This window comes from Indicator indicator, chromosome 11 (genome assembly GCF_027791375.1).
Source record: "Indicator indicator isolate 239-I01 chromosome 11, UM_Iind_1.1, whole genome shotgun sequence".
Taxonomy (NCBI): Eukaryota; Metazoa; Chordata; class Aves; order Piciformes; family Indicatoridae; genus Indicator; species Indicator indicator.
The window spans coordinates 34196017-34223243 of record NC_072020.1 but is presented as its reverse complement, the minus strand read 5'-3'; the positions used below and the strand labels follow the sequence as shown (position 1 = coordinate 34223243).

The 27227-nt window shown below is 43.1% G+C and overlaps 1 protein-coding gene across 4 annotated transcripts in view; it reads right to left on the bottom strand.

The window, feature by feature from the left end:
- The window catches only part of RARB (retinoic acid receptor beta), a 207983-nt gene that overhangs the window by 88403 nt on the left and 92353 nt on the right, over positions 1-27227 (bottom strand). For 2 of the 4 annotated variants that reach the window (XM_054385228.1, XM_054385229.1), the window contains exon 1: positions 7886-8042. The exons of 1 other annotated variant lie outside the window; for it this stretch is intronic. In XM_054385228.1, coding sequence (XP_054241203.1) covers positions 7886-8042 — 157 coding nt within the window. Of the gene's footprint in view, positions 1-7885; positions 8043-10094; positions 10165-27227 lie in introns of those variants that run through there. One more of the 4 variants, XM_054385226.1, reaches the window with a different exon arrangement.

Here is a 27227-nt window from a genome sequence, read left to right as displayed (position 1 = left end):
CATTACACTTATGATGCAGGAACCAGGGAATCCTGCTGGAATTGGAAACCAGCTGACAGAGGAGTGGTTCTGGTCCGATACAGAAAGATGACATGAAGACTCACAGGAAAAGAGATACACACTTCTATATGATGTGCTGCTAAGCCAACAGGCAGCTTGGCAGAGAAGACCATGGCAGCAGTGTAATGGTCATTTCAGGAACTCACCACAAGCTGCATGCAGATTAAAAAAAAAAATAATAAAAAAAAATCACAGGATTTGAGAGACTTTTTGTGTTGACTGGGATTTCTGTTGTGCTTTGGGTTTTGTTAAATTGAACCATTCCTTATGCCATTTGCATCTCAGAAGCACAAACAGCTTTCTAGGACTGAAGCACACAGGGAAGGAAATCTGAATTAAATCAGACTGTGGCAGCTGCCTCTGGTTGGTGCAACACCAGGCAACTTGTTTAACTGCTCCACACCTCTGCTACCTATCTTTAAAACCAGAATAATCCTTCTTTCTTTCTTTCTTTCTAAGAAAAAAAGAAATGCTGCACGTTCATTGTGCTGAACATCCAGGCCAATGGTACAAGCATTTACTGGTACTGAATTCATCAAAGTGCTGGTACATAAACATACTAAGGACTTACTCATATGACCATTCTGTTTCTGAAACTCTTACTAAAATCAAGGGTCGAGAGTTTGAGTGCATTTTAAGTACTTCACTAGATAAGGCTCTAAAAGACAAAAATACATTTAATTTGTCATTTTCTTGTTCAAAGATCCTTGCTAAAAATACAATGTGAGACTGGAGAAAAATATTATGGTTCAATGGAAGGAGATTGTCCAAACCATCAGAAGAAACTAAGTGGTGCTAAAAAAACCTCTTTGCCGCAAAACATTTTCTCTGCTATTTTTTCTTAGGGGATGCACTTAGAGGGTAAAATATAAGTCACTGAAAGTGCATAAAATGGAAATTCCTCCCAACTATGGATGGTCTTTAACATCATGTCCTTAGTGGTAAAGATCCAGAGCACTCTGACAATTTATAAATACTCATTCAAGCCTTAACCTATTAAACCTATACAAGTGACACTTGCGTGTGTATATTTAGCTTACATAGCTTTATAATATTCAGTTTATATATGGTGTAAGCAGGGGAAAGAAAAATCACCTCGTCCAAGGGGAACAGAAGGTATGTTATATACTCTGTCTAGGATTCTTTACACAGGCTTGCTGGATTATATTTCCATCTCTCTTAACAGAAGTATTTGAAGAAGCTGTAAAGGCTCAAACAGAACACTAAAAGACAGTGGGGTCAGCTATATAAGGGCTGGCATTACTTTATTAAAAGGGTTTTTTTCCCATACCTGTTCCCAAACAAATGGACAAAGAAGTGAACATTGTGGGGATGTGTTTCTAAACCACATGATATCCTTATCAGATTGTCATGTACAAGGAAGGGTCTCACATGGGCCTCCATCCTGGTGAGCTGCCGTGATGAACAGCCCCATCACATGATCCAAGTTCTTTGCTCCTATTTGGATTACTACAATGAGCTGAAGGAAATCACATTTTCCCCTTGCTCCTCCTCCCCAAAATCCACAAAATGCACACAGACCACAGCCACTGGGAAAACAACCATGAGCAGCTGCCAGTGATGAGTATATGAAAAAGATAATTTAGCTATTAAAATCTACACCACAAGTTTGAAACTATCTCAGATTAATATCTGATGAGCAGACTTTAACTTAAGGAAGCAAACAGAAAACTGGGAGAAATCTGTGAGTCAGAATAGAGGGGGGAAACAAAGTTGACTTGTAAATTTATAGAAAGAGAGCAATGTTTTTATAAACAAGTTCTACTTTGTCGTTTAAGTGTCTCTATTTCCATTGTTGATGCAGTGAATTCTGTCACTGAATTACTTTTCCATATAGTTTGGGAGAAGAGGGAAAGTTCTTTACTTTTTTTTTAATATTAAACGAAGGGTTTGAAGAGTATTTGGTCATTTAAGTATATCCTGTTTTCAAACATGCTGAGGGAGCTCCTAGATACTCAGCATATTTGGAAATGAAGCCATGAAATGTGGATTTAGGATGCTAACTTTAGACTACTGTTTCTGACATTCTTAGGTTTTGAAACACGTTTGCTCATTGAATGATAGATTGATAAGATCTCAGACCATAGATTATTTTTAAAAAGACAGCTTCCACCCCACAATTTCAGTTGAAAGTTTACAATTAGGAGGGGTAGCTATGATTACGGTGATGAATAAAACTACACAGAAAAATCATTCCCACGTGATATTACTTTCTCCATTTTTTACCTAGTATTTGGTTCTCATGAAAAGGCAACAGCAGACAAGACTGCATTCTTGGTTTGCCGGCTAGAAAATCCAGCTTTGCTACCCTACTGCCTATACTTTTTCTTGCAGCACAGAGAAAATTATTATTATGTTACTTGGTAATAGTTTTGAGCATTTTGTGGCTTGTATTTTCATGGTTCCATTTGGTTTGAAAGGGCATGGATTTCAGCAAGAAGTGGCATGGGTCACACTGCATGGGGACAGACTTCTGCATGTGACAAACGTCAAAATCAATCATAGCTTTGTATTTCCAGGCCTACTACTTTTGGCAGTTTACCGTGCCAGAAGGGACTAAAATATTTGCTTCCCAAAAGGAGTAAACATCAATAGGGGGTAGGAATACAATTGGCTTCTCAGTCATATAGCAAGAAGAAATGAAGGAACAGGATCTTCTCCTCACCACAGTCACTAGCCATCCAAATGATAGATGCAATATTTTCAGGGAAAAACAATTAAAAATGGAAAGATTTCACAGCACAGTGACTTGAAAAGGACAATGGACCTATTTAGGCAATTATATTATGCAGGATTTGTTATTAGGCAGTCTGCTCAGTCCCAGAAAGCCTGGATAATCAAAAGTGTCCAAGTACAGGAAGGGGAAAAGTACAACTCCACCCTCCCGCACAGATGCTGCCAGGACCTCTGGATTTGAAGGGTAAAGTCTATTTACTGAAGTTCCTTGGCCATTTTATACATCAACTGATATCCTTCCTCATGCGGCTGTGTGCTACAGCCTAGCAAAGCTTTGGAAAGGCCTCCAAACCCACAACTAATTTGGCCCCAGCCGCCTGCCTCTGTAAATTTGCTGGCTGGGAGGCCGCTGTCAGCTCCCTAGGCAGAAACTGAGCGGGGGGAAAGGGATGCTGCCTTTTGCTTGCACACATACCAGCGCCGCTCCCCATGGCCAAACGGATCTGTAAACTCATTGCAGCTGTGCTCTGCTTTTGAGGTCTTAATGGCATCGATGGGGCACTGCACGGATGACAGCCGGACTTAGGAGCACAATGTCTCTTTCACAACTCTCCTCCCAAATCTAAATTCTGGCTGTGTAACACAGCCGTACTTCATCGGCTGCGTACAAAGCGGTGCACAATTGAGACCCGAGTAAAAACAGTCACCTGGGGTGTTTAAGAGAGGTGGAAGCATAATCCCCCGACCGGGCTGCCTCGCTCCCGGCACACCCCCGAGAGAAGCCCCTTTGCTCGGCCGGGCTGCGGCGCAGGCCAGGCAGCCGCATACGGTTCACCAAGAAGAGCTCAGCAGTAAGCGGGGATTTAACTGGATGTGCGGATGACTCCTCTGTCTGACACATTATCTCCCTCTTTCAACTCTTTAACTTCACTGTAACCCTCCTGCCAGGCAGTGCCGCCAGCCTGGCTTTGTTCTGACAAGTTGCACCTTTCCTGCACAGACTCATTAGGCAAGCAGGAGTCACCCAAAGACACATCGCTTTTCCTCCAAGCTTATCCCACCCTGACTTTACCTGAGAACGCCTCTCATCCTTTTTATCGGCAGGAGTTTTTGACAGTGGTGCGTGTCCATTAGAGTTCTCCTAAGCCCGCAACTTAATCAGGCTGACTCTATACATCGTTCTCAACTAACATGAAAGAAAAATATCCCCATGAAATTTTCTTTTTTTTTTTTTTTAAAAAGGGGATCAGAAACACTTCACATATTTCAGAGCATTAAACTGCAAGTATAAAAATTTAAACAAATACCGTATCCCTAAATAAATCAGCCCCAGTGATTTAGCTGTAAAGTTTATAGATGAACTTTAAAGAAAATAACCTGGTTCAAACAGATCTTGCCTTCTGGGCACTAGCAAACACACCTGCAGCAATTTGATACTTGGGAATGCAGATTACGAGCCCTTTACTTCAAAATGTTTGTTTTTAAATTTAGAAAGATGAAAGAAAATAAAGTAGTAAGCTTTTTTTCTGTTGAGCACAGATGTTTCCAGCGCTTGCAGGGAAAAGAATGTGACCTAAACTTTGCAATAATCCAGAATTCCAGAGGAAAATGCATCTCTTCTTTAGTACGATCTTCATGAACTTTCTGAAAATCAATACAGGCTAGATCGTCTCCAGGCAAACACTTCCCACCACACTGAAATAAGATCTGCATACTACACGAGCCTCAACACCCTATTGCGTTCTGCTGCCATATCCATAACTTCTGTCTTCATCAAATTTCTTATTCTTCTAAACCTAACAAAATGCAGTACGCTTCTACTTGACATAATTAGCTGAAACACTACATACTGCCAGACAAATTTACCCTTGTTTGGGGCCTCCTCATTTAGGGATTTTGTCTGTTTAATTAATGAATAATAACTAAGAGGTTTTTTTAATAGGCTTTTCCAAGGCCAAATCACCATTTCTTGCAGCAGCAGCTCTCTCAGGACCTGACCCATTCCAGCTTTCACAGTTTTCAGTTAACTCACATTTCACCAAAAGTTACTTGTTTTCTCTCGGTATTTGTGGTCGCTGCATCATGAGGAAGTAAAAAATTCTGCCTCACAATCTTGCAATCTTAACACTTTTGTCCTCCTAAAAACTATTATCTGACTATACTGACCAGATTTTTGTCTTGTGAGAGAGGGAGTAGGATGACACATGACTTAAAGTGGACTCTACTCTCATCTGAGTGTCTGAAATGTTTTTTTGCAAATAAGTAATTTATTTTTAAACCTACAATGTAAATGGTATCACATAAAACATAACATGTATGAGTGCAAAATTTGGTATTTCATTATGTGCTGCATCTTGCAATACACAGTGGCTGACATTTGTGCTGCAAACCCATAGCAGGTTTTTCCTCCCACAAAGGGGAGGAAAAAAAAACACCACACAAGTTAAGGTCATGTTTGAGTTGCGCCTTACCCTCTATTTTCATTCTGCAGATCCTCATGGACTAGAAAATTTGTGATGTTGCAGGAGTGCACTTGCTTAGTGAATCGTAACAGGATTAACATATTGAAGATGTGCTGAAGTTGGAGACCTACAGCATTCTGCCCTAACCTCTGAAATGGACAATTTTGCCAGTGTTTCAGGCAAAACCTTGGTGCTGTCTGGGATTGTTACTGGCCTGTTCAGAGTCTGCACTACCAATATATGATTCCCTCAACAACCATTTACCTTTTACTCTACAACCACATCTCTATCAAAACAATATTTCTAAGGTCTGAAGTAACGGCTGCAGGTGCACTGTTTTTATGGCAGAGCCAAAAATAAAACAACAAACTAGACCAAACCCCTAGGTATTAGATAGTTAAGAATTTCAAAATTTGGCTATGATTGCATTCTGTGAAATTGCAGAGGTCTGCAAAATAATCAAGAAACACCATTTAGAATTAAGCATTGCTATCTCTGTGCTTTATAAACACTGGAGTAACCTTTAAACTTTTAAAAGCTTTCTGGACCATAAAAATTCTGGGTTTGTCATTATTTTCATGCCATGTAAGATAAAATCCTGAGAGAATTTTAGTATCTTATAATCAGTTTGCATATATTCACCCATATGCATGAAGTGCTTACACTTTGTCCAAAATTGGAAAAAAACTTGTTCTAGAAATCAATCAGAATTCTTCATTTGGACCCTAACTGAATTCTTTTTCGTCATTTCTGTACCACTAACTTTCACTGTTCGAATTACAGCCAGAGTATTATGCTTCAGGTTTTGGCCAGATTTTAAATTCCCAATCAGGGAAGACTAATCCTCTTGCTTACAAAGTTATGAGACTGGATTCCTGAACGCATTTTCCTGTGTTTTCTATTTACTCTTGTTAATATGAGTTTCTTTGATTAGCTAAACGTTGCTGTTATCAACATTTGTCTCTTATCACAGGCCCTAAGCAAATGACATATTTACCACTCATTCCATTCTGATAAGGGTAATCCTGTGTTTAACTTGTCCAAGAACAAATACCCTATATTTTAAGAATCCCGCTTCTAGGTATTAATATCATACAAGAGAATGAGTAGGACATTTTAAAGCCAGAAGTTATTTAAAGAACATTTTGTGAACGCAAGCTTTTAACTACAGCAGATGCCTCCTACTTCAGGAAAGTTTATTTAATTCCAAGTTTCCAAAATAACTGAAGTTATATTAAAGTTTAAACCATGGAAGGAAGAAAACACATTTTTAATAAAACATCTGGTTTGGGTTTTTTATTTCCCCTAATTGAAGCTCTCCCATAGCCCAGAAACATTATTTTAAAGTAAAAGCTTTGCTTCACATCTTGCTTGAAGCACTTTGAAAACTAACACAGAGAAAATAAACATCCCATGCTGAAACTCCACGGTGTAATTTTAATTGCAAAGACAAAGCATTTGCAATGTGGTAGGCTGGTAATCACTGGGTTTTACAATTATGTTTTCATTACTCAACCCACACAAATGTCATAGGGTGACTGAAAACTCCTGAGCTGAGTGGAAAAAACATTGTTTCATCATACCTTCTTTTTTAAAATTTTATTTATGTTTCAATTACTCCTCCACTCCTTTGGGATAAACTATCAAAGCAAGAACTACTCTAATTGCTAAGTTACTTTTTAACACACGCCAAAACAAAAATTTCAACCAGAATTACACGTTTAATGGTGTACTCAAGTGCCAGAGAATAAAAACATTTTGATAGATAGCCAAGTCATTTATCTAAATCACTGTAGGAGCAGTGAGGCATCCTGCAAGCTTTTATAGAAGGGCATGCTTTGTGGCACTAATTTCTTAAAATTCTGAGGTTAAAATACGTCCATTGTTTACCATCTACATACTTCAGTAAAAAATCAAGACCCTATAATATAATAACACATTTTCAGAAGTGTCCTACCACTAACTCTGCCCCTTCTGTGACCAGTGCAACGCTGCCTGAATCTCAAGGTATAGAAATAATTGATGGTTAAACTCAAAGGGTGTTCACAGTAAGTAGTTTTCTAGCAAAACAGCAACGTCTTAGAGCAACAAAGTGAAGAAGAAAGGTGGCAGTAAGGTCAGTACAAAGAAATATTGCCTTTTCTTAAGATACTTAAAAGTACTGATTTTTGGAATGGCACCTATCCACTGCAATTCCACATCTTTGCAAGAACTACAAGAATGGACCAGCATTTTAATTGCTTGGCTGCTCTGCTAAAATGCACTTTGAGAGAACATGCATCCAGAATATCAAATGTGGCACAAAATTAGACTAAGGAGGCAAAGAAAAAACAACTATCACAAACACATTATGTAAATTAATCCTTCACTGGCTGGAGTTCTGCAAGTATTTGCTGTAATACATTATGTGTTCCTAATAGGCTCCACAACTGTTGTTAGAACCAATATGCTACATGAGAAAGGATAAACAGAAAGCAGACGACTGCTTTTCCTTTCTTGCCAAAAGGAGAAAAAAGGCGCTTGCAAAACACATTTTGCACAAATATTCCCCCCACCTCTCATTACCCCTGTGCTTAATTAAAAGTATTTATTTTTTTTAAATGCATGCAAATAGATAACAACAATAATAACAACTATAAAGTGGAAAAATAACAGTTGGGACCTACATTGAGCACTGTGCCGGTGTTGCCACTCTGTTTGTGCCAATCCACTGAAGCATGCTTTGAGAGCCTTCTCCTGGAGCATGCAGGAAGACGGACTCGCAGTGTAGAAATCCAGCATCTGAGCAGGGCTCACTGCTAGAACATCCATACAGTCAAACATGATTCCCCCTGCACAGAATGCCTGCAAAAGTGCTTTCCTCTAGGTGTGGAGGAAAATGGCACATAAAAGTACACCCAACTCCATCAAACTCTGCCCCTTTTTTGGCACGTAGGCTGTTGGTCTTTTTCCCAGACCAGAATCATGAATTATGACAGACAACACAGCTAAAAGCCTGTAATTGATCCAAATGATCATTTACCATTTTCCAGGCTGCTCAGTCAATCCAGCATGATGGGGGGGAAGCGAGCCGCATTCCAAGTCTTAGTTCTCATCAATTTCCCCCAATATTTCTTTAGAATCAGTCCATCTCCTCGGGCACTCGCCGGGTGTGTGCCGCGTCCCAAGCCGTGCCGATCCCCGGCCTTCCCGGGATAAAACGGCTCTCGTAGGGTTTCGGGATCCCCCTCGGCCGTGAATAGATCCTTCTGCTTCTGAACAGCTCACTTCCTACTACTTGTGTCACAGGGAATGAAAGATTGAATTGCCTAATATATGCGAGTGAACTTTCCGTGAACCCTTCCCAGGCTGCTAACCTTCAAATGACCCAAGCGGTCTGACATCACCAGCTCCCAGGATTCTCACAGCCTTCCCAGCTCCCAGCAGCCCTGCAAACGAGCAGACCGGCGGACAGCCTAACGCAGCCCGACTCCGCCGGACTTGCCCCGCTGCCGCCGAGGGGATGACAACGACGGCGGCGGGCGGGGAGGCCAACTTGCAAAAATCCCAAAATAACAAAGTGAAAAAAGGAGGACCATAAGGAGGAGGGAAAGGGAGGTGGGAATTGAGGCAGCAACATTTCCCAAGATTGTAGAGAACGGTGGATTTTTAAATTGAAGCTCAATTTGCTAAAACTTCTGTGTGTTTCCCCTCCTCCCTCCCTGTTCCTTTCCTTCCTGGCATCTGCGGCTGTACCGTGGACACTGGTTTCACCCCAAGTTTGGAGCAGCAGGGCGCGACTCGGAGTGGAGTCATCCCAGCACAGACACTGCGCACGCCAGCAGGGGCCCCCGTTCAATGTCGCCAGCAGAAACGATGGCTGGTGCCGACCCCACTTCTAGCAGGGACCGATCGGGTCACCCCTTCTGAGGGTTGGGGGGGACACCAGCTTCCATCTCTCCTCACTATCCTTTACCCTGCCTTCTTAAATCAGCTAAGGCTCCTAGGTCTCTTCGGTAGGCAGATCTGGACGCCGCCGTGCCTAGCGTAAGAGGCAGCCACACATCGCCTCTCCCCCCAGCCCAGCCGTCGCCGGGCCTTGCCTGTCTCTGATTAGCAGAGAAGGGGCCGGGCCGCTGGCGAGGCCCCGCGGGGGCTGGATCAGCTTTCAGAGGGCTAATGAGCTTCAGCTCCTCAGGAGGGGAGAAAGGCCGCGAGCAGGCCTCTTGGGAACAGGCCCCGCTCCAGGGTGCTGGCAGGGACCTCCTCTGCCTCCTCCTCGGGGCAGGCAGCCCTGTCCTCTCCCTCACAGCCATTTTGAAGGCATAAGGCTGTTCCCACCAAAACACCTTCTAAGGTCTCTGCGAAGCCACGTTGCCGGCAGCCCTCCCTCACAGCAGCAGGTGTCAAGGCCTCAGTCTTGTTTCATGTTGGCCTCAGTTGGATGCCAACGTCTGCACAGTGCTAGGCCGGCACTTGCATCAGGCCAACAGGGCACCCCGTCCTTTTTAAGGGAAAATAGCCACCTTCTGCAGTCTTCCTCATAGAGAAAGACTCCGTCAAGTCTTTAAAAATCAAACACTGCCTCTGCCCCACTGGAAAGCACATGAGCTCAACAACCATGTGCACCCTTTCATTTTAAGTGAGTGAGCTAAGTGGCCTCTGCCCTGGTGGACTTAGCAAGGTTTCTGAAGGCATGGAGGAGCCTCCTTTCCTGCCCCAAAGCTAACTCAGGTTCAGAAACTGGAAAATTAAACCCATAATCACTGTCTGTTTCTCAAGAAGCCCAAGACGAGAGTCAGGCAGAGCAGGGGATACTGTGCACAGACATGGCACACAGCTGGCACCTTTAAAGAAATGCTGGGGAGAGACTCATTCTAGGACCTCACCAGTCACTTTAATGGATGCAGTGTCCCCTCTCCACAAAAAGGCCTTTGATGAACCGAAAGCTCTCTGACAACAATGCCTGCAGATTGTATTAACAAAACTCTTCACATAGGTTCAAGAACTTAAAAAAACCCAAAAAAAACAAACAAAACCCTTCACACACTTGTTCCGTGAAACTGATACACCCACATTGAAACCCAGCAGCCAGCAAAAAGGCATGCTGCAATCTGAAAATGAATCCATTTGAACAGATAAAAACAAAAGCTTTTCTTATCCTCCTTCCCCTCTGATAGGAGATTTCTGGCTGCCCCTGCTGCAAGCAGCCTCTCTTCCCGTGTTCTCTCTATGCAGAAGAGTTACAAATACTGGAGTTGAATAGTGTCTTTTTAAAGAATTTCTCAGTCCCTTGGAGTGTCCCTTCCCAGCCTGGACTCCTTCAGCTGAAGAAGCCCCTGACACTCCATAGTGCAAAAAATTATGCACAGAGCACTTTTCTTGAAAAAGCTATCCTTCAGCGAAGGCTTCTTTGAGCTATTTCAGCACAGCGAGCAGCACTCATTGCATTAAAAGGACAGGTGGCAAAGTGGCTGAATTTCTGTAAAAACCTCAGCTGGTTATGTTGCTACAATTTCGTTTTGAGTAGCAAAGCTAAACTAAAAGACTGTATTTCCTAACCAGATGACACAGAATGCACAAGAGTTCGGAATATGTAAAGTGTCACCATGAAAATAACTGGAAGAGATGATACAAAACGCAGTATGTTTTGTCAGCCTCTGATTTAGGGAGAAAACATCATTTTGTGTAGACCAAAGCTCTTGCAACAGTTTAAGCCAAAGAAAAACATATTGCCCATGTGAGTTAAAATAAACAAAATCAGACAAACAAATACAGTTATTTTTATTGTATTAGCTGTCTTATAATACCATCTTTAAAAATAAAACCTGCCCATTGTACCTTAAAATGCAGACTGGCATCTTCTGAAAGTGCCAGGCAATTGTGCTTAACTGCATGTGAACTGCAAAAGATTGCTTTGTTTCTCATTGTGTCTAAATGAGCCAGGTAGCTCATCATGTAAAGAATAGTTGTGCTAACACTTATTGCTAAAACCACATGGAACTAATAAATTCTTCAAACAGCGTAATACTTTGCTTGCATACTGTTTCTGTAACACAGTAATTTATACATCTCATATTTCACTCTGAAATAGCATGATACTTGTTTTTCTTAGAGTCTCAGGAAAAGCTATGTTTGTAAAATGGGGAGTATTTTCTAATGTAGATCAAGACAACCATTGTTTTTGTGATACCTAGTAGGCCTCCAATTCAATTGTAACAAAATTTTGTCACATATTTTAAATGCCTACCTGGTTCCCGCAGAAGTGCAAGGAGGCAACACCTCTTGAGTATCTTCCACTTTATCTGTGCACAGAAACTGTGATTTTGCATCACTACTTTGATCTGTTCTCTCTCAGACTGTGATGGCAGAAACTTTACAATAAACATATTCTTAGCCACAAGTGAAATAAAAAGCAAAAGCTCGAGTCAGAAAACTATTTCCTTTGGTGTTACTATATATTTGTCAGTGTGACATAGCACATTTGAAACCCATAATCATAAACCAAAAATTTACAGCCAAGGTTTAGGGTCGACATCTGTTTCTCTGGTTTTTGTACTGCAATTACCCACTGGACAATTCGGCAAGCAGCACTATGAATCATCTACTACACACACATTTGTGCTGGCCATTTTTTCCTTAGTTGAGGATGCCATAATATGCTTCACTAAGAGAGACAGCATTACCTCGAATTAGGATGAGCGCACTAGGCTCTCCAATAAAAATTAGTTTACTAGAAGCAACAGAGTACCCCTGGACTATTACAGGCATAGAATGGAAAAATCAAGTAGTACATGCAAAAATTCTACAAAATTAAGGACCTGAGAGGAAAAGGACTCTTTTATTTTTTAATGCGTTTTACTATTAATCAAATGTAGCACTCTCTTGAAACAGTTTTGACAGCAGAGTAAATGGTTGCTAGTGAATGATGTGTGTGTTTAAGCAGTGAAAGCAGAGACAAAGTGATGTTTTCTTCTACTCCCTAGGCAGGAGCTGACACTAAGCTTGCTGTTTCAGCTTTGATATTCAGCTTCCTTTGTGTCAGTTGCTGGGAGAATCACTGGCAGTTCACTAACACTGCTTCACACACAGGGGCTTTGATTTTTACCTCTTCATTGAGAATAGATGTTAGTATGCCTTGGTGTTCCCCTCCCTGCCATCTGGTGATAGAGGGTTTCAAATCTGAAAACCTGACTTCCTTCATTACATGGATTCTTTAGTGTTGTAAGGTATTTTCGTCATGTCTTGAGCACATGAATGATGTCAAAAGATTATGTGGAAGAAAATCATTGGTTCATGAGAACATTGCTGAATATTTAAATCTCCCAGGTAGTCCTTACAAAATGAGTATTAATCTTGAGCAAGAAGGGCCCTGAAAAAAATAAAACAGTTCAATTACTGGCACAAAATGGCACAAATGGCATGGAAAAATACGAATTACAGTGAGGGTGCTGAGAGAGCTGGCAGATGAGCTGGCCAAGCCACTCTCCATAATTTTCCACCAGTCTTGGCTCACTGGAGAGGTTCCAGATGACTGGAAGCTGGCCAATGTGACGTCTGTCCACAAGAAGGGCCAGATGGAGGAACCTGGAAACTCCAGGCCTGTCAGCCTGACCTCAGTGCCAGACAAGGTTATGGAGCAGATCATCTTGGGGGCAATCACACAGAACCTGCAGGATGGCCAAGGGATCAGACCCAGTCAACATGGATTGAGGAAGGGCAGGTCCTGCTGACCAACCTGATCTCCTTCTATGCTCAGGTGACCACCTGGTGGATGTGGGGCAGGCTGTGGATGTAGTCTACCTGGACTTCAGCAAGGCCTTTGACACCGTTCCCCATAGCAAACTCCTGGCCAAGCTGTCAGCCTGTGGCTTTGGACAGGAGCACTCTGTGCTGGGTTAGGAACTGGCTGATGGCAGTGCCCGGAGAGTGGTGGTGAATGGTGCCACATCCAGCTGGCAGCCAGGCACTAGTGGTGTCCCCCAGGGATCAGTGTTGGGCCCCATCCTGTTCAATATCTTTATTGATGATCTGGATGAAGGGATTGAGTCCATCATGAGTAAGTTTGCAGATGATACCAAGTTGAGAGCAGGAGTTGATGTGTTGGTGATGTGTTGGAGGGTAGGAGGGCTCTGCAGAGGGACCTTGCCAGGCTGGACAGATGGGCAGAGTCCAACAGGATGGCATTTAAGAAGTCCAAGGGCCAGGTGCTATAGTTTGGCTACAACAACCCCATGCAGAGCTACAAGCTGGGGACAGAGTGGCTGAAAAGCAGTCAGACAGAGAGGGACCTGGGGTTACTGGTTGACCCAGCAGCTGACATCGTTGACAGCAGCTGAACATGAGCCAGCAGTGTGCCCAGGTGGCCAAGAAGGCCAATGGCATCCTGGCCTGCATCAGAAATAGTGTGGCCAGCAGGAGCAGGGAAGTCATTCTGCCCTGTGCTCAGCTCTGATTAAGCCACACCTTGAGTACTGTTTCCAGTTCTGGGCTCCTCAATTTAAGAAGGATATTGATACTTGAACATGTCCAGAGAAGGGCAACGAGGCTGGGGAGGGGTCTGGTGCACAGCCCTGTGAGGAGAGGCTGAGGGAGCTGGGGGTGTTTAGCCTGGAGAAGAGGAGGCTCAGGGGTGACCTAATTGCTGTCAACTACCTGAAAGGAGGTTGTAGACAGGTGGGAGTTGGTCTCTTCTCCCAGGCAACCAGCAGCAGAACAAGAGGACACAGTCTCAAGCTGCACCAGGGGAAGTTTAGGCTGGAGGTGGGGAGAAAGTTCTTCACAGAAAGAGTAATTGGCCATTGGAATGTGCTGCCCAGGGAGGTAGTGGAGTCACCATCCCTGGTGGTGTTCAAAAAAGGATTGGATGTGGCACTTGAAGCCATGGTTTAGTTAGTCATGAGGTGCTGGGTGATAGGTTGGACTTGATGATCTCTGAGGTCTTTTCCAACTTTGCTGATTCTATGAAAATTAAGTCAAAAAGAGGTTTCTTCTGACTGCCACATACTACTATGCACAGCTCACAAGGACTGAAACAAGAATTTGCACGTAACAGGAAGAATTGCTTCAGGCCTGAAATGTAACAGCAACTGGCTTAAGAGTATTCATTGCGGAGCAGTATTTTATTTTAGATGTGAAAAGCAGAGTCAGTCAGCTCAAGATCCAGAACTTGGGCGTTCAACCAGTCTGTGAGTCACTTTTCATCTGGTTTAATCAGTGGGTATGTATTTGTAAAGATGACTTTAAAGATGATTGCTTAATTTAAACGCTACAAAAATAATTAATCTCCACAAACTTGAGTACATGATCACATTTCTCAGAATCCATATTGTGTTTTATACACCTTTGGCCTGGAGCCAGGGGACGAGAACTGCCCTATCTCATAAAACTAGAAGTGTGTCTGGTTCAGCAACACATTTCTGTGAGTGACTGCTACTAGAGCTTTCTAAGGAAAATACAGGCATCCCTAGTGACTGGTGAGCAGGTCTTCTAATAGCCTGTTCTCTAACAGCAAATCACTTAAGCGTTAGAGCATGAGATTTAATATCCTTTCCAAATATGATTTTGATAATAGCCCAAATATTCTAAATATTGAATAAACAGTAAATATTGAATATTTATAGATAGATAGATAAGATAGATAGATAGACAAACACATAGATATAGTAGATATAGATAGGTAGATAGATATGAATACATGTAGCAAATAATATGGTTTTGGATTATGTTAAATTTGTATCTCCATGACACAGAAGGAGACAGTAAGTTATTGAGACAAAGAATGACAAGTACTTTAAAACACTGTGGGAGTGCAACATCTCCCTTATGAGAAGAGCCTGAGGGAGCTGAGGAGGAGCCTGAGAGGTGACCTCATTCATGTTGATAAAGGTGTGCAGGGTGAGTGCCAAGAGGCTGGAGCCAGGCTCTGCTGGGGGATGCCCAATGACAGCACAAGGGGCAGTGGTGGAAGTTGAGGCATAGGAAGTTCCATGTGATCATGAGGAAGATTTTTTTTTCTCTGTCAGGATGACAGAACCCTGCAAGAGGCTGCCCAGGGGGGTTGTGGAGTCTCCCTCTCTGAAGATATTCAAGACCTGCCTGGATGTGTTCCTGTGTGACCTGCTCTAGGTGATCCTGCTCTGGCAGGGGGTTGGACTGGATGAGCTTTTGAGGTCCCGTCCAGCCCCTAACATACTCTGATTCTGTGAAAAAGCATTCATGCTGCAAATAAAGGAAAACATACAGCCAACTGCACCTTCTCTGAGGCTCCAAATGTTGACTGCTGTAAGCTCCAGAAAAGCTGGCAAAGAGGCAATGAGATCACGCACCTAAAGAAAGGATAACATGCCTTTTTGAAGGCTATAAAAAGAAAAAGCACTATTACCTTAAAAATTCGCTATATACTGAATCTACACTTGCTGTTTAGGAGGATCCTGCAGTGCAAACACTACTGATACATGCTTGCCAGAAAATAACAGAAGTGAGGAAAAGTTTCTTCCATTTTGTTTTCTTTTTAGATGACCAGAAAGTGCCGTTCTGAGGCTTAGCCAAGAAAGAGAATTTTACTGCTAGCTTATAAATCCCTCAAAACACAGAGTCATAATGGAAATGCTGAGGTAACTGGAGTGCCATGCATGGCACTGACACGTTGCATTATATAATCCAAGGAGAATGAGGGGTGGGAGATCTATAAAACCTAAGCAGAAGGAAGATATGGGAGAGAGCAGAAGAACAAGTTGAAATATTGAACATTAAACTGCAGAGAATACTACTTCTAACAATAAAGTTTCCCATATGCTGAATATGATTATGGTTTGCTGCAGGCGAGAGAGCACAGAGCTCCATTAAAAATAAAATAGAGATTCCAAAAGGTTATTTGAGTAACTGCTTTGTTTCTGCCTTTTTTTTTTAGAGAGTGAAAAAAAAATGTTAGCTAACAAAAGGATAGTACTTCCTGATGTTCTGATATCCTGCAGGGTATCTCACAAAGTGTAGATATCCCTAACATTAGAAAATGCAGAATAAATGGAGTTCCAAACATAGATAACTTACAACTCTAGAATCAGCATAGAAACTGGGACAATGGTATTTCTAGAGGTTCACTAATGGAATTGAACTCATTGTGACAACTTTGCCCTAGTGACATTCTTCCAACAAAAGACTACAGTTGCTGAGCAATAACTGGAACTGCAGCTCAGTGCAGACCTATATCCTAACAAGTACTAAGCTGTACTCAAGCCCTGTTTAACTTTAGAGAGACGTAGGGAGACATTTAGAGCTTGTGCTTTTGCATTGCTGCAGGGACAATCCACATATATGGTTCCCAGAAGCCAGTGACAGCTAAAACACACTTGCACAGAACTCTGGTCACATAAAGCCTGACGCAGAATGGATTGGGTTATGGCATTAGTGTAAACTATAATAGACCCACAGCTTGGCAGCTTGACACATGTATTCAGGATATTCTGTTCCTGCTTAGCTAGTTCCCAAACCTACATCAAACATTGAAAGAACACTCCAATATCTTCTCTGTGGGCATCTTAAAAAGCAAAATGAAGGAGTGAAAATGTGCTGGCATAGCTACTTGGCTAACAGAGGTAACAACAGCAGACGGTGGTGACACCATCTGAAATCTGCTGGTAATTATGGTTGTCATGCCACCCCTTCTACTCTACCTGCTGCCTTAATGCACTGTACAATCACACCTGTGTTTTGTCACTCAGATTTTCTGTTTGGACAAATTGAGGAATAGTCTGCATGAATTTTTGCTGTACATGAGGTAGGATTACCCAGAAACTAAGCAAACTGGCATCCCTTTTCTTTTGCAGCATATGTGCCACTGATACTACGTGAATTAACTGAGGGCGGATGTCCCTACAGTAACATTGATAGCACTGTCACTTTACTGATGTAGCCTGAAAGGTAAACTTTGCTAACAGGGTCAGTTTTACAAGCCTACAAGTTTTCATAGTGTAACTACTGCTGTGCAGCTAAGATATTTTGTATATCAATTTTATGGTACAACCATCCACAATTAGGCTGCTGCAGGTACACATCTTTTAAAACAGAAAGATGACTTTCTCACTCAAGCATAGACAAGAAACACATGCTGCGATCAAAGAGAGCTGGGGTGTAGTTGTGGTGCTCAACAGCATATAGAATCATAGAATCATAGAATCAGTCAGGGTTGGAAGGGACCACAAGGATCATCCAGTTCCAACCCCCCTGCCATGGCCAGGGACACCTCACACCACATCAGGCTGGCCAGAGCCTCATCCAGCCTGGCCTTAAACACATCCAGGGATGGGGCCTCAACCACCTCCCTGGACAACCCATTCCAGGGTCTCACCACCCTCATGGGGAAAAACTTCTTCCTCATGTCCAGTCTGAATCTCCCCACTTCCAGCTTTATTCCATTCCCCCCAGTCCTATCACTCCCTGATATCCTAAAAAGTCCCTCCCCAGCTTTCTTGTAGCCCCCTTCAGATACTGGAAGGCCACAAGAAGGTCACCTCGGAGCCTTCTTTTCTCCAGACTGAACAGCCCCAACTCTTTCAGTCTGTCCTCATAGCAGAGGTGCTCCAGCCCTCTGCTCATCCTCATGGCCCTTCTCTGGGCACCTTCCAGCATGTCCATATCCCTCTTGTAACAGAGGCTCCAGAACTGGATGCAGTACTCCAGGTGGGGTCTCACCAGAGCGGAGTAGAGGGGCAGAATCATCTCCCTTGACCTGCTGCCAACACTTCTCCAGATGCAGCCCAGGATCTGGTTGGCTTTCTGGGTTGACAGCTCATGTTGAGCTTCTCATCCACCAGCACCCCCAAGTCCCTCTCCTCAGGGCTGCTCTCCAGCCAGTCTGTGATGGTTTGAAACTGTCTTTTTAATTTTTCCTTGCAAAGTTCAAAACAGAGAAAGTGAAAGAATGTAAATAAGTCACTATTGGGTGTAAGAAAGCAAAATAACGATTGTTCTAAACACTTCCATTGGATAGAGAGAAATGTTTAAGAACTATTACCCAAAACAAAGTAGGCATTCTGCACATTCTGCGTTCGGCAGTGGGGGCAGTTGCTGGGCTGTCTGGCTGCTGTTTCTTCTTCTCTTCTGGCTGAAGATAACACACTGACCTTGGCAGCTAAGTTAACAACTTTCTGCTTAACTAACTCTGCTTCTCTGTCCAGGGGGGTCTGGGGGGGAAGCTCCTGGGAGAGGGAGGCCCCTTTGGGAGGGTCCCCTTGGGGGGAAGCAAAGGGAGATCGATTGTGCTTTTTCTGTTGATTGTATATATTTGTGAATGTTGTGAATTTTGTATATTTGTACATATTCATTGCATTTCATTGTAGATTTTAGACTCTGCTTGTAAATACAGCTTTTTCATTTGCTTCCAGACTGGGCTAGCCTGGTTATTGTTGGTGGGGGGGAATTTCAGCTCACACCGACACACAGTCCCTGCCCAGCCTGCATTTGTGCTTGGGATTGCCTTGACCCAGATGCAGGACCCTGCACTTGGTCTTGTTGAACCTCATGAGGTTGGCTTGTGCTCACCTCTCCAGCCTGTCAAGGTCCCTCTGGATGGATCCCTTCCCTCCAGCCTGTCCAGGTTCCTCTGGATGGATCCCTTCCCTCCAGCTGTCTGCTGCACCACACAGCTTGGTGTCATCAGCAAACTTGCTGAGGGTGCACTCAATGCCTCTGTCCATGGCACCAACAAAGATGTTGAACAAGACTGGTGCCAGGACTGATCCCTGAGGGACTCTGCTTGTCACTGGCCTCCACTGGGACATGGAGCCATTGACAGCCACTCTTTGGGTGTGGCCATCAAGCCAGTTCTTTATCCATCTCGTGGGCCACCCATCAAACCCATGTGTCACCAGTTTGGAGACCAGGATGTGTTGTGGGACAGTGTGGAAGGCTTTGCTCAGGTCCGGGTCAATGACATCAGTTGCTCTCCCCTCATCTATTAATGTTGTCACCTGGTCATAGAAGGCCACCAGGTTTGTCAGGCAGGATTTGCCCTTGGTGAAGCCCTGCTGACTGTGCCCAATCACCTCTTCCCTATTCTTCTGTCTCAGCAGTGCCTCCAGGAGGATCTGCTCCATGATCTTACTGGGCACAGAGGTGAGACTGCCTGGTCTGTATTTCCCTGGTTCTTCCTTCTTACCCTTTTTGAAAATGCTTTCCCCTTTTCCAGTCCACGGGGACTTCCCCAGACTGCCAGGAGTTTTGGAATATATAGAGAGGGGTTTAGCAACCTCCTCTGCCAGTTCTCTCAGTACCCACAGGTGTATCCCGTGGGGTCCTATGGTTCTTCAGGTGATCATGAACCTGCTCTTCACTCACCATGGGCAATTCTTCCTCCCGGTCTCTGCTGTTATCTTCCCTGACTCCAGGAGTGTGGCTGGAGGCCCTTGCAGTGAAAACTGAGGTAAAGAAGTCATTGAGAACCTCAGCCTTTTCCAGGTCACTTGTGACCATTTCACTGTTTCCTTTCTGAGGGGGCCACACCTTCCCTAGTCTTCTTTTTACCATTAATATACCTGTAGAAATTCTTAGTGTTCCCTTTAACCTCCCTGGCTAGATTCAATTCAAACTGTGCTTTGGCTTTCCTAACCAGGTCTCTTGCTGCTCAGGCAGCTTCCTTATATACCACCCGCCGCCCCCCCCCCCATTCCAGCTGTCCTTTCCTCCACTCCTTGTAGAGTTTCCTTTTAAGTGATAGTGTGTCCAGGAGCTCCTTGCCCATCCAGGCAGGCCACCCAGCATTCTTCCCTGCTTTCCTCTTTGTTGGTATGCATTGCTCCTGGACACAGAGGAGGTGATCCTTGAACACCGACCAGCTGTCCTGGGCCCCTCTTCCCTCTAGGGTTTTGTCCCATGACACTTTGGCCAGCAGATCCCTGAAGCCATCAAAGTCTGCATGCCTAAAGTCCAGGGTCGTAAGCTTAGAATACGTCCTCCTGGTTGCCCTGAGGATCTTAAATTCAACTGCTTCATGGTCACTGCAACCAAGGCTGTCTCTGAGCCTCACATTGGTTACCAGCCCTTCCCTGTTGGTGAGAACAAAGTCCAGCATAGCACTTTTTCCAGCATAGCATATTGTCCCAGCCATTCTGCAGTGTCAAAAATCTGTGCATAAACCAGACCAAAACTCTTCATTTTGATATCTTGAACTGCCTTCTGACTGAACACCTGACTGCATACACCTTGCCATCACATGTAAGAAAAATCTTTCCTTTTAGTACATCCACAGTTCTGGGCAAACATGGTCAAGAACAGGCTTCTCATTCCTAAAACACTCATCTTCCACATGTTCTTATCAGGCTATGAGAACAGACTTCACCTGTCTTTCTATGGAGGCATGGAAAGAAGAATGTGTGAAAGTGAAATCTTCCTTTTGCAAAAATGGCGCAGAGATTGCAACCTGACTGCATCCATACATTTTGTCTTTGGAAGGAAAATCCCAAAATGGCCAGAAAACAGGGTTGTGGCCCAACTTTTTCAAGGAATTATTGAGACTGATGGGGAAAGTAAGCCTCAGTCTACAGGATGGTTTAGTAACAAGAACAAGGCTTGTGCACATTCCCAGTTCTGAGAAACGTGTTGGAATTCACAGAATCACAGAACATTAGAGGTTGGAAGGGACCTCCAGAGATCATCAAGTCCAAGCTCTCTGCCAGAGCAGCATCACCCAGGGCAGTCTGCACAGGAATGCATCCAGGTGGGGTCTGAATGTGTCCAGAGAAGCAGACTCCACAACCTCTCTGGGCAGCCTGCTCCTGGAAAGAAGTTTCTCCTCATGTTGAGGTGAAATCTTCTCTGTTCCAGCTTGTACCTCTTGTTCCTTGGCTTATTACTGTGCACCACCCAAAAGAGCCTGGCCCCCTCCACTTGACACCCACCCCTCAGCTATTGATAGACATTGATCAGATCCCCTCTCAGTCTTCTATTTTCAAGGCTAAACAGCCCCAGGGCTCTCAGTGTCTCTTTGCAGGGGAGATGCTCAAGTCCCCTAATCATCCTTGTGGCTCTCCATTGGATTCTCTCCAGCAGGTCTCTGTCTCCGTTGAACTAGGGAGCCCCAAACTGGACACAGGATTGCAGGTGTGGTCTCATCAGGGCAGAGTAGAGGGGGAAAAGAACCTCCTTAGCCCTGCTGGGCACACTTTTCTTGCTGCACCCCAGGATCCCATTGGCTTTCTTGGCCACAAGGGCACATTGCTGTCCCCAGCACTCCAAGGTCTTTCTCCATGGAGGTGCTTTCCAGCAGGACAGCCCCTAACCTGTACTGGTGCCTGTTGTTATTCCTCCCCAGATGCAGGACCCTGCACTTCTCCTTAAATTCTCCTTAAATTGTACAGAATCATGTTATCTACACCCAGATTCTAAATGATTAAAGTTAGTGAATATATAACTTTTTTAAGACTTTAAAACCTTAAAATTCCACCTTCTAGATACCTAAATTTGTGTAAAACTTGTTAATTCATAAAAACAAAACAAAACAACAACAACCCAAACAAACTCCTAAATCCCAGACCTACTAAGAGCACAAGCACATGTCATTGCTACTCAAGCCTGTTCTGCTAGCTGAACAATGCACAAACGTCACTCAGAGGCAGGACTGCAGGCATGTAAGAAAGGCTAGGAGCTTTGCCAACACAAATTATTAGGTAGAACCTCACTGGAAAAAATGAGGCACAAAGACCTAAGTGAAGTGGAAAACTTACTGAGAATTGAAGGACGTATTGACAAATACCACTCCACTCTCTTGCTTCCTATCCAAACCCAACAGGTCACAGGCTCACAGGATGTTAGGAGTTGGAAGGGACCTCTGGAGATCTTCGAGTCCAACCCCCCTGCCCGAGCAGGACCATAGAATCCAGCACAGGTCACACAGGAACACATCCAGACAGGGCTGGAAAGGCTCCAGAGAAGGAGACTCCACAACCTCTCTGGGCAGCCTGTTCCAGTGCTCTGGGACCCTCACAGTAAAGAAGTTCCTCCTTGTGTTGAGGTGGAACCTCTTGTGCTGGAGTTTACATCCATTGCCCCTTGTCCTATCCCAGGGAGCAACTGAACAGAGCCTGTCCCTATCCCTTCCTGACCCCCAGCCCTCAGATATTTATAAACATTTACCAAATCCCCTCCCAGTCTTCTCCACTCCAGACTAAACAGCCCCAGGGCTCTCAGCCTCTCCTCACCAGGCAGTGCTCCAGTCCCTTCAGCGTCCTTGTAGCCCTCCCTTGGACTCTCTCCAGCAGATCCCTGTCCCTCCTGAACTGAGGAGCCCAGAACTGGATGCAATATTCCAGGTGGGGCTTCAGTAGGGCATAGTAGAGAGGGAGTAGAACCTCCTTGGATCTGCTGGACACACTCTTAATGCACCCCAGGATCCCATTGGCCTTCTTGGCCATCAGGGCACATTGCTGTCCCATGCAGAACTTGTTATTCACCAAGTTCAAGCGAACATTCCTAAGTAGTGTTTGTACAGGCCAAGCTTAGTCTCTCTCATCTTATCAATAGTCTTCAAAGGCACTGTGGGTGGGTCTCCTCCAGGAGAAAAAAAAAAACAAACCACAAACAAAATGCCCAACAAAACCAAAAGAGCCAAAACCAACAAAACCCCCTCAGAAATGACACCTCTTCCATGCAAACATATTGGCATAACCACAGAGGCTTTGCTGAGCTGCAAGGGTTTAAGAAAACACACCTGTCTTCAGAATTCGTGCTTCAGCTCTCAAGACATGAGTGGCCTTAAGAGGAATAACTAAAGTGTCTAATCAGGACAAAAGGAAAATCAATGCTGGCTTCTTGAGATATATTAGGCAGGAAGGGAGAGCTTAAAATTGAGACTTTAACCACTCATCCTGCACAAGCAAACAGGCTGAAGGCTGCATGCACAGGTGAGAACAGAAAGATGGGAGAAGGCTTTCCACAGGACAGAAAGCAAACCAAGGCACATGCTACTCTGCAGTTCTTTTGGAAATCTCATCTTTTAAAAGCTTTCTAGTTTTGGTGCAAGAGAGATCTTTCTATAGGTTAGTCAGAGGTGTCAAAAGTAACATTGTCAGGGATAAATGCACATCATTGCACTATTGTTCTGACTTTGGTGTGGAACACAATTACGTAAGACTTGTCAGGAGAGCATGAAAGAAGGAGAGTAGTCTCAGTTCAGGAAATCATGTAAGAAACACAATACAGAAGCACTGTATTGTGCTGAGTCTTACTTGCTGGAAACTGTGACTCTCCCAGTAGGATTCAGTTACACAGCAGCTCCTGACAGCCGATTAACCCTTGCCCATTTAACATATCTGGCATGATTTAAGAGAACTTCTCCTCCTGCTTTAGAATAATTCTGAAGGTTTGCAAAAATGGTTTGGAGAAATTGAGCTGAGTGCTACTAGGGTAAAAGCAAAGCTATCTGACTCAGCTCAGCATGGTACAATGAACAGAGAATACAGGAAGTTCAGATTGGTCTAAACTATATTTTATATCAATATGTCATAACATATGCAAAAGACAGAATGTACTTTTCATAAAATAGTTCATGCTCAGATGCTCTCGGGACTGCATTTATTTATATATATTATTTTAAGAGACCATTTTCTCTTTCACCCAGATTCTGCCCATCCATTGATTTCTGCCTGGATAATTACAGAAGCATTTCATTAATTTGTAAAAGAATTTTTCATCATCAGAGAATGTTTTGTTTTCAACCAAAACTGTACAGGCTGACTACTATAAACTCTTACAAAACTCCTATAAATCTTATGATACTGGTTGTTGTTATAATCCATTCTAATTACTGACATAATGTAATTAGATAACCATCTCTGTTCATTTCATTACACTAATCTCCCTGTTTTGCTTCTAGAACTGCATTACATCTCTGTGTATATATACATTAAACAGACACAGATATATACAATTAGCATAATAGCATTCATGTTTTCCTGGCTATCAGGAATTACTGAGTTTGAATCTAAAAATATTAAAATCTAGGATGAAGACTCTTAAAGCTCTCTAATTTTAAAATGTTGTAATTCAGCCTCATTAGCCTCCTCCCTTGTGAGAGAGTGAGACATATTCTGGGGATCAGGAAGGGCACATATCTTTCCTCAGAAAGCACCCCCTTCAGTCATGCTTTACTGCTGTGTACCATTAGGGGAAAGGAGCCAGCACTCAAACTGGACTCATGGTACCACAGGCGCTAAGCAAGGCTAGCAACAGCAAGCACCACTGCCACTGGCCCAATTCAGACAAGCAGGGCAAGACCATTCCTCTGTAAGAGGGATTCTCTCAGCTGAGAGTTCAGAGGAGAAAAGCCTTGAACCAAGTCTTCCGCTCCTCTTCTTTCACCTACCATTCTCAGATGTGGGCACAGCAGGTCCTATAACACACACCTCCCAGCAACATCTGGGATGTTGCCTTTGACACTGTTCCCCATAGAATTCTCATGGACAAACTCACTGCTGATGGCTTGGCTGAGCAATGCTCTGCTGGATAAAGCCCTGGCTGGGTGAAAGGGCCCAGAGAGTGGTGCTCAATGGAGTTAAATCCAGCTGGTGGCCAGTCACAAGTGGTGTTCCTCAGGGCTCAGTCTTGGGACCACTTCTGTTTAACATCTTTAACTGACAGAGTGTGTCAGCAGTTAAGTTTGCAGAGGACACCAAGTTAGGTGTCAGTGTTGATCTGCACCAGGTAAGGGAGGCTCTACAGAGGGACTTGGGTAGATTGGATCCATGGCCAACATTCACAGGATGAGCCTCAACAAGGCTAAGTGCCAGGTCCTGCACATGGGTCACAACAACTCCTAGCAACACTGCAGGCTTGGGGCAGTGTGGCTGGAAAGCTGTCTGGCAGAAAGGAACCTGGGGATTCTAATAGACAATGTTTCCGTGATTTCTGTGATCTCTTCATAAAGGATATTCACTGCTCAGTAGCAGCTCCTGACCCCACATTAAGTAGTCAGAAAAAAAAATAGAAATTAATTTGTTCTAATAACACAGAGAATCTTATTGAAGTTTCTTTTTTTTTCTTAATTGCATTAAAAATACAGGTACCCTTTGTATGTTACTAAAAAGACTATCTGCGTGTTTAAGATAAGCCTTGCTTTTCTAAACATTCCATGCTCTAAAAGTTCATCTGTATTTTCTTTGTATGGTTCTCACAAACCACTTGTAAATCCAGATGGTATAAAAAGATGACATTTGAAACAACATTTATTATTCTGCTTGTTGCACGATATACTGCAAACTTGAGTAACTTAGCTGCCCATTTTATGAAACTAGAGGTATCAATACAGTGGATAGAAAATTAGTCCCAAAAGAGGTCCTTCAAAGATATTTTGTGGTCTGAAAATTAGCTAGCAAGAATCCATTTAATTTCTTACTGTGAATTTTTTTTAAGGCTCATATTATACTACCCTTATTGATCTAAAACTATCACTGGTGCCACTGGAAATGTAAAACTTGAAGGACTAAGTTCAGTAAACTCTGTTGAAAGTACCTTCTGATACAAATGCCAACACATACTTACCAAATATTTCTGTTCTTCATTAAATTAATGCTTTCCTGCATCATAAATGCTAGTACAAAATAGAGGTGTATGCCCACATCCTGCTACTAAGGCAGGCAATACCAAAACAGATTTGCAACCATATCATTATACCAATCTCCAGTATTACTGCATCAGTACTATAACTATAATTAACTAGCTGCAGGTCAAATTTCAAATAAATCTTTGAAAATTAAATGCATAATTTGTCAAAACCACATGCCTTCATAAATTGATTATTCAGAATTTAGAAGCTTTTTAATTAGAAAGAAATTTATGCAATACCACATGTAATAATTACGAATCAGCTCTTCTATGATATTTTTGTACATCAGCAAAAATTAAAACACTGGAAAACATTACCAGGTCACTGCAATATTTCAATGTCAAAAGAAACATAGAGTTGAAATGTAGAGGTTAAAGATATTTTCCCGTATATTTTACACCTTATATATAGCTTTATGAGCTCAGGACTGGGATCATTAACCAAATACAAAATCAATAAGAAAAAGATCTAATCTGACCATTTTAAAGAACAGACTCACTAAAGATGATTCATAGCACTCTAAACTTTTTTTACCACGGTTCTATAGTTTTACTAAACAGTATAGATTCTAAGTCAAACTTCCATTTTATGCTACACTAAAGCAGTATTTTGCTTCTCTCCTCTCTTCCAGCCGAAATTCTGAAAGCCTTTAAAACTTTAAAAACATTGCCTTCATAATGAGCATCAGGATGAGGGGAATGACCCTGGCTGCCAAATGGAAAACTAGAGAACAAGAAAGTTCAGTGATATTCGTTCAATGGCATGTAAGAAGCAAAAACTGTACCCTGGATTCCCTGCTTTGCCCTCCTGTGCGTTCTCCATGGGCCTATTCAGACTCTGCATCCCCACAAGGGATCTGAGTACTTCTATCAACATTTCACAGGAGAATATATTTTTTGACAGAGAAAACAAAAGCTGCTTTGTTGGAAGTCTGGACACTTTTTTTCTACCTAATAAAGCCATGAATAGAAGTGGGACCTCAGCAAGCATATGGCAGAAAGTCTGGGCTAACTGAAAAAAAAGGGGCCTAGAAGAATTTGGTCTCTGTCATTCCCCAATGTGTTTACTGCCAAATGTATATGATGTAAATAAGGAGTATGCAGAGCCAGCCATAATGGAACATTGTTTATGTGCACATCCTGGCAAATACATATACAGCACAGAGACTATTTCCAAGCAGAACATAAACACAAAGGGGGAGTGATGACAAACAAGTATTCCAAGGCAAGAAAATGTTATTCCATATACAAACCAAACAAATTAAAGTGGTTTCTCCCCTGCTAAGATCCAACTGGCAGCTCTCAGCTGCACACACTATGTAGCTGTTAAAGAAATGAGATACCCCAGGCTTACTGGTTGGCTTTCTTTTTCTTAAGCGACCTTATTATGCTTCCTATATAAAAACATAGTTAAGGTTTTATTTTACTTTCCTG